A 7,744-nucleotide genomic window follows, 5' to 3' on the forward strand; every position below is an offset into this window, starting at 1 on the left:
TAGGCTCTGAGACTCACAACTGCTAAAACCTGGACGTAGTCTCGTGAGTCCCCCCCAGACTGTCTAAAACCTGGACGTTAGTCTCCGTGAACGTCCCCCGCAGACTGTCTAAAACCTGGACGTAGTCTCTGAGACTCTCTTCCTCAGTCAAACAGAGGAAATTAAACCGGAAGTCTCGAGGACAGGTCTGTCCCGTGGCTCGTGACGAACATCAAAGCTTTTGTCTGTAGCCTGTTAGCATGTAGCACGGTTAGCTTCCCGTACCTGAGCAGAACTCTCCCCAGGTCGCTCCGGGAGCTTCTCATCCGGGTTTCTTCTCCTCCTCCGGGCAGAGCTCCGCACCGTGGTCGGCACCCCGTCAGCGGGTGTTCGGTGTACCGGGCCCCGCTGCTGTGATCCAGATCAGAACCAGAGACCAGAAGAACACCACACAGCTGGAGGACCGCGGGGCATGACGGGAAACAGCTTTGTTCGAAGATCGTCAAAAAGACAGAAGACTCACTCCAAACCTGAAACTGGATGATCTCTGAGACTACGTCCAGGTTTTAGACAGTCTGCGGGGACGTCACAGAGACTACGTCCAGGTTTTAGACAGTCTGTGGGGACGTCACAGAGACTACGTCCAGGTTTTTTAGACAGTCTGCGGGGACGTCACGGAGACTACGTCCAGGTTTTAGACAGTCTGCGGGGACGTCACAGAGACTACGTCCAGGTTTTAGACAGTCTGCGGGGACGTCACAGAGACTACGTCCAGGTTTTAGACAGTCTGCGGGGACGTCACGGAGACTACGTCCAGGTTTTAGACAGTCTGCGGGGACGTCACAGAGACTAACGTCCAGGTTTAGACAGTCTGCAGGGACGTCACAGAGACTACGTCCAGGTTTTAGACAGTCTGCGGGGACGTCACGCCGTTCTTAGATTCAGTTTCCTGAAATCTCACAGCAGAGTGAAGACTCATCTCCGTGAGGTTTCTGCTCAGTCTGTCGGTCCGGTCCGGTCCAGGAGAACTCTGCCAGAGTGAAATGAAAACGGTAACCGGGACCGGAGACACATGAGCGTCCAGTTTCAGAGGTTCATTATCGGTACTGAGCTCATTTGGTTGTTAACGTGTCGAACTAAAGCAGCGCACTCCGAGGCAGCAGGTGGCGACGCTCCCGCCTTTAGCCGCCGGCGAAGAAGAGCGGGAAGAGGCGGAGAGAGAGCGGGACGCAGCAGCAGCAGCAGCCGGGCCTGTGGATGTTTGTGCGGGTTAAACACGGAGATGGCGACCGTTAGCAGCCGGGCTGTGGACAGGATTCACTCTGCGGTACACTGACACCGACAGCGGCTAACAGACTGAGCTAACAGACTGAGCTAACAGCAGCTAACAGACTGAGCTAACAGCAGCTAACAGACTAACAGACTGAATGCTAACAGACTGAGCTAACAGACTGAGCTTAACAGACTGAGCTAACAGACTAGCTACACAGCTAACACAGCACTGAGCTAACAGACTGAGCTAACAGCAGCTAACAGACCTGAGCTAACAGACTGAGCTAACAGATGAGCTGAACAGACAGCTAACAACTGAGCTAACAGCTAGCTAACAGCTGAGCCTAACGTCCAGGTTTTAGACAGTCTGCGGGGACGTCACGGAGACTACGTCCAGGTTTTAGACAGTCTGCGGGGACGTCACAGAGACTACGTCCAGGTTTTAGACAGTCTGTGGGGACGTCACAGAGACTACGTCCAGGTTTTAGACAGTCTGCGGGGACGTCACGGAGACTACGTCCAGGTTTTAGACAGTCTGCGGGGACGTCACAAAGACTACGTCCAGGTTTTAGACAGTCTGTGGCTTCCTGTCCTCGGTGACACACATTGACCTCCCCTGTTTTCTCCACGTTCAGGTGATGGCGCCCACACGGATGAAGCTGCGTGTGCGGCGGCGTGATAATGTGACAGGAGGTGCAGGTGCGGCAGGAGGAGGTCAGCCAGCAGAAGAAGAGGAGAGAAGCCGAGAGGGCGGCGGCGGCGGCGGCGGTCGCAGCAGCAGGAGGAAAAACTCCAACAACACAGTGACGGCAGCTGCTGCCACCTCCTCCTCATCTCCTCCTCCCTCCTCGTCTCCTCCTCCCTCCTCCTCCTCCTCTACCGCTGCACGGGCCGTGATGGCGGCAGAGGAGGCGTCACCTGACTCCAAGTGCCCGATCTGCCTCGACCGCTTCAACAACCTGGCGTACCTGGACCGCTGCCTGCACCGCTTCTGCTTCCCGTGCATCCAGGAGTGGTCGCACAACAAGGCCGAGTGTCCGCTCTGCAAGCAGCCGTTCGCCTCCATCCTGCACTCGGTCCGCGCCGAGGACGACTTCAAGGAGTACACGCTGCGGCCGGCGCCCGCCAACAGCAACGTGGCTGCCACGGTCGCGATGGTGGCGGCGATGGCTTCGGCGGCAAGGAGCGACCACCAGATGAGGCTGATGCTGAGGAGGCACAGAGGGGTGGACGGAGTCGAGACGAGCACGAGGAGGCAGAGGAGGGAGAGAGGAGGCAGAGGAAGGGAAGGCGGCAGAGCGGGGGAGAGGACGGGGGTGTGGGAGTGGTACCTCGACTCTCCTCCTCTGGCGCTCCCTCCTCTTCCTCACCAGCCCGCCGTCGCAGAGGACAGCGAGGACGGGGAAGACCTGGAGGAGCAGAGGGTGAGGGGCGGGGCTGATCTGGTGGAGCGTGGGGTCATATTTGAAGGACTGACGGGACTCGGGGGGGCAGGGGCACCTATGGCGGCCAACGACCGGGCTTCGCGACGGCTGATGACTCGTTTGGCGGCGAGGCAGCGTCTGCAGCGAGAAGGTGGAACTGTGCGGCGGCTGAGGGAGAGAGAGACTGTGGTCTTCCGCCGCGCCCTCTACCGCAGCGGCACGCGGGTCCGCGGCGTTGCCGGGGTCCGTAACCAGGGGCAGCAGCAGCGTGACATCACAGCAGAGAGCTTCCGCCGTAACCCCGTCCACCTGAACAGACTCCGCCCCTGGCTGCGGCGAGAGCTCACAGTGCTGTACGGCGCTCACGGCTCACTTGTTGACATTGTCCAACGCATCATCATGGCACGGCTAGCTCGCCACGGCCTGGAGGACACGCCCACCATAGAGGACGAGCTGCGACCATTCCTATTGGCCCGCACCGACCACTTCCTGCACGAGCTGGTCAGTTTTGCCCGCTCGCCACTCAGCCTGGAAAACTACGACCTGCAGGCGGTGTACGAGCCGCCGGCCGCCGCCCTGGAGCTGGATGGCACAAGCAGCTCCACTGACAGCAGCTCCGTCATCGCCATCTCAGAGGGCGAGGAAGAGGAGCAGCAGGCGGGAGGAAGATCAGAGGAGAGGCTGCTGGCGAGGGCGGGCGGCGCTTACGATGACCTCATCCAAACCGGGAGCAGCCTGAGCCTGTCGGCGTGGGACGACGAGACGCCAGGACCCTCGTACTCCAGCGCTGAGCCTTCGTGTTCGCTCGCCCCGCTGTCGTTCAGCCCCGCCCCACAGCAGGCAGCCAATGAGGAGGGGGGAGAGAGGCAGGAGGATGAGGAGGGGGAGGAGGAGTGTCTGATCGTCGGGTACAAGAAGCCGATAGCGGAGCGGACTCCTGAGCTGGTGCAGCTCTCCTCCGACACCGAGGAGGAGGAGAAGAAGGAGGAAGAGGAGGAGAACACGGCGAAGCTTCCCCCCATCCCGACCACCACTCCTCCTCTCTCTTACTTACCCATAATTCCTCCCTCCACGTCAGCTGCGTACAGAGACGAACAGGACGACGGGCCGAAGGAGAAAGACGGCGAGGCGGGCGGACGCCGCTCGCGTGTGCGTTCCTGGTCAGGCAGCTCGGGGAAAAGCAGGAAGTCCGTGTGCACCCTCAGTCCGTCAACGCCGGGAGACGGCGAGCAGCAGCAACGGGAGAGCGAGTGCTGGAGAGACAGGAAGCAGTCTGCCAGCGAGGCGGGGAGAGAGAAGAGGAGGAGGAAGAGGAGCAGGAGAGGACGGGAGAGGAGCGGCGACAGGCTGAGGAAGAGCGGCACACTGTACAACCCCAACCGCTCGATTTACCCCGCCATGATGCGTCACCGCTCCCACTCCCCCTCGCCGTTTCACTCCAGCGTCGAGTCAGCCGGCTCGCCGATGCCACCGAGCCCGGCTGACTCCAGCTGGGAGTACCGCTGCTCCCAGGTCTCCCCTCTCACCTCCTCCGTCTCCTCACCCTCCTCATCCTCGCCGCTCTGCTCCTCCCCACAGCCAACGCCGCCGATGCCCTCGCTTTCGCCTCGGGAGCGCAGCAACACTCACCACGGAGAGAAACCCGGTGGGAAGAGGAAGTACAAGAGCCGCCACCTGGACAGCAACGACAAGGACCCCACCTGGAGGCCGAGCAGCAGCCATCGGCGGGAGAGGAGGAGGGAACGCCGTGAGAAGGAGAAGAGGAGGATGGGGAGGGACGATGGGAGGAGACGGGAGAGGGAGAGGAGAGACACTCGCCAGGATAGCGGCGGAGACAGGTGAGGTCACTTCCTGTTTTGTTAGTTTTCATCTGTTTTGATGTTCTTGAATCAATCAAACGCTGTTTCTCCTCCAGCAGCAGGAGGTCCAGAGAGGACCGCAGTCCCAGCGTGGAGATCATCTACGAGGGCACCATCGCCTCCAATGCGACGCAGCCTCCTGCCCGCAAGCGCCGCAGGAAACGACGCCGCAATACGCAACACAGCAGGTAGAGTGCGTCGAATGAAACACTTTGTTTCTTCATTAACACTCAACAGCTCTTGAAAGGTTTCATGTTGACGCCCTGCGCCTGTCTCTTTCAGCTCGCCGGTCATCATCACTCTTGACAGCGACAGCAGCCACAACGACAAAAACAACAACAGCAGCGGCAGCAGCACGCCGCTCAGCAGCCAGCAGACCGTCGACTTCTCGGATCTCCCTCCTCTCGCGTTGGTGCATTCTGCCGGCGTGGGCAGGGCCTTGAACGCAGAAATCTGCGAGCTTCCCGTCGACATCCTGGACAGAGGATCTGACGGGTCGGAGACAGAGTCCGCGGGTCGATCCGAGTCCGCGGGTGCCATCGCCATCGACAACAGTGACAACAGCGATCACGATGTGGACGTGGAGAACCTCGAGGAGGGCGGGTCGCTGCTGAGCTTGGTTGATGATAAAGGACCAATGAGAGAAGCAGCGGTCGGTGATTCTCAGCCAACAGGAGCGAGCGATGCTGCTCCCAAAACCAAAAGAGACTCTGAGGTCCTGACCTCGGGCAGCCGCTTGTTAGCAACCATCCTGAGTGACCTGAAGGAAATCGGCGCAAAGAAACGAGGTCTGTCTTTGAACTTTGGGTCCAACTGCTCATCCAGCACAGGAAGCAAACACTTTAGGGGTCAGTGCGACGTCAGTCGGGGTCATTCCAACCAAAGTGACAACGACTGGTCAGCTGAGACGACACATTCTGATATGCCTGAGCGGCGTCCGTTGAATGAAAGCAGGGACCAAAACCAGGGCTTTGTTGTGCCGACTTTTCATACCTCCGCCGTCCCGCTACCTCCTCTTGAGTGGCGGAAGGATTACAGAGTCAGAGAGGAGGTCAAGGACGTCCCTCCGCTCCTGAAACAGGCTAGTCCGGTCAGGTCGTACACTAGAAACACGCCGCCGCCATTAAAACACAAAGATGCCGGGAGTCCACACCTGTTACCCGTCTCTCCCATAGATCTGCGCTCCCCTCACACTTTTGACACTGATGTAAATTCTCATGTTGACCTTAATTCAAACTCCAACGCCTGCCCCATTGACTCCCATTTGGGTGCCAACGATAGCCAGGCCACGGATGCTTCAGCTGGGATAGAAGAGCCGGCCTCTACAAGCTGCAAATCAGCCACTGACATGCATTCATCCATGAGTCACAGGCCTCCCGTTGCTTCCCGTTCCTCTTGTTCGGGGTCTGAATATAGTTCACGTGCTCATCGGGACTTCAATTCCTTTCATTCTTCAGAGCTACATTCCAGCTGTGATGGCTCAAAGGAAGCATCGCCTCGCCAGAGCTCTTCGCTCATTGACCTGCATCATGTGAATTCTTTATCTAGCCTTGATGTCCACTCAGCCAAAAACAAGCCAGCTCACACGGACTCTACCTCCAGAGGTTGCAGGACTCTAAGCCCAGATTCCTGTCGGGTATCACCCATTGACCTCCATCCTTCCAGCGGTGTTTCTGCTGAAGACACGCCGGCAGGTAGTGATGTTTTCTCAGGAGACAACTGTAACGACGCGTCACCTCCTGTTTTTGTTGCATTCAATGATTCTAGGACTCAGAACCCCTCCTCATCCATTGACCCCCACTCTTCTGGTAAGACGGAGTCAGGAAGGTTTTCCCCCTCTAGAGTTTGCTCAGAGCCAACAACAGCTCCTTGCAGCAGGTTGTTACCCGCTGACATCCATCCCAGAAGTGTCAAATCTCCCGCTGACCTCGACTCTTCCAGTGCAACTTCAGAAGGCAGCAAACCGTTGCCATTCCTCAATCATGAGGACAGATCGCCTCCTATTGATTTGCATCGTCCAAGTCTCGTGCCACCTGCTAACAAACCTTCTACCTTCACCACTGACGGACACTTGAACCACACAGCCTTCTCATCCTCCACCTTCCACACGTCACATCCAAAGTGCAGTTCTTGGTCCGGATCTGCTGATGAATCCCACTCAGAACTTCTCCACCCCACTGACTCAAACCCTCCCAGCTCCAACACACAGTTCCCCATTGAGACCTGTTCAAAACACAGTTCCCCCATGGACTCTCGGTGTGACTCACCCACCGACTCCTTGAGAGACTTTAAGCTCCCCACGGACAATCACATCACATCTTCCCCACAGTCTGCTGCTGCTGGGAACCAGTGGGACTCCAGCTCCTCCCCTGACGCCCATCCAGAGTCTCATTCGGCCAGTATCACGTGGAGTACACAAACACACTCGTCCACGTATGACGCTTAAAATGAAGAGACTGAAATGTTTGGAGGAGTCGACGGATCAAATTTGAAGAACAAACTGCTGATCTTTGTTTTTGTTTTTTTACCTCTGTTCAGAGTTTTGATTTGAAATGTTTGAGTTCACGCTGTGTTTTTGGATGAATGGATCGAAGTTTACATCTTAAAGTTTGTTTCTCTGAGGCTGGCACCACAAACCGTTTTACTGACGTCTTATTTCTGTTTATTTATATTTTTAATTGGCACATAATGAGCCTGTTTGACACGAGAACAATAAAGAAATAAAAAAAAGATTTGTGGTCCCAGTTCCAGATCACGGACACATTGATTCCTGCACATTAACCCTCCTCGTCCAGCAGGCGTAGAATAAACATGTAGCCGTAGAGTTCAGTAAAATGAAATAAAAGTCATTAAAGTATAATTTGATATTTGTCCGCGATGGAGGAATTCAGGAATGTGTGAATGTGTTGGAGAAGAAGAAAGATTTGGTCTTCATGGCGAGCGTTCTTTTCTTCTTCTGAGACTTTTATTAATCATTGGAAGGTTTTTCTCTCTAGATCACTGAACTCAGTCGAGCTGTGTGTGAAAATGTTTTCTATGTTGGCAAATTAAAGTTTTTTTTTTTTAAAGATGAATCTGATTATGAACAGCGTATTAACGTAGAAAGTGTGAAGCTTGTGAAAGAGTTCATGAACTGAAGGCCGGCGTTTAAGAAGTGATGAAGCAGACACTGATTTTTAAAATAAAATAAAGAGTTCTTTAAGTCAAAAA

General features: G+C 56.0%; 1 protein-coding gene across 2 annotated transcripts; it reads left to right on the forward strand.

The window, feature by feature from the left end:
• Positions 1-1,828: 1,828 nt before the first annotated feature.
• LOC104934327 (serine/arginine repetitive matrix protein 2) lies at positions 1,829-7,744 on the forward strand. Of its 2 annotated transcripts, none has more exons than XM_027287863.1 (3): positions 1,829-4,513; positions 4,594-4,722; positions 4,817-7,744. In XM_027287863.1, exons 1-3 carry the CDS (start codon positions 1,890-1,892, stop codon positions 6,978-6,980), a joined length of 4,917 nt encoding a protein of 1,638 aa, XP_027143664.1. In that variant the 5' UTR covers positions 1,829-1,889; the 3' UTR covers positions 6,981-7,744. The 2 variants fall into 2 exon arrangements, with proteins under 2 accessions (XP_027143664.1, XP_027143663.1); XM_027287862.1 differs by having other exon boundaries at positions 1,830-4,513; positions 4,591-4,722.

This window comes from Larimichthys crocea, chromosome XIV, assembly GCF_000972845.2.
Source record: "Larimichthys crocea isolate SSNF chromosome XIV, L_crocea_2.0, whole genome shotgun sequence".
Lineage (NCBI taxonomy): Eukaryota > Metazoa > Chordata > Actinopteri > Sciaenidae > Larimichthys > Larimichthys crocea.

Coding starts and splice junctions, on each gene's coding strand:
- LOC104934327 (XM_027287862.1), top strand. CDS start 1,890: ATGGCGCCCACACGGATGAAGCTGCGTGTGCGGCGGCGTGATAATGTG. Junction 4,514..4,590: donor CAGGATAGCGGCGGAGACAG/GTGAGGTCACTT, acceptor TTTCTCCTCCAG/CAGCAGGAGGTCCAGAGAGG. Junction 4,723..4,816: donor CGCAATACGCAACACAGCAG/GTAGAGTGCGTC, acceptor TGTCTCTTTCAG/CTCGCCGGTCATCATCACTC.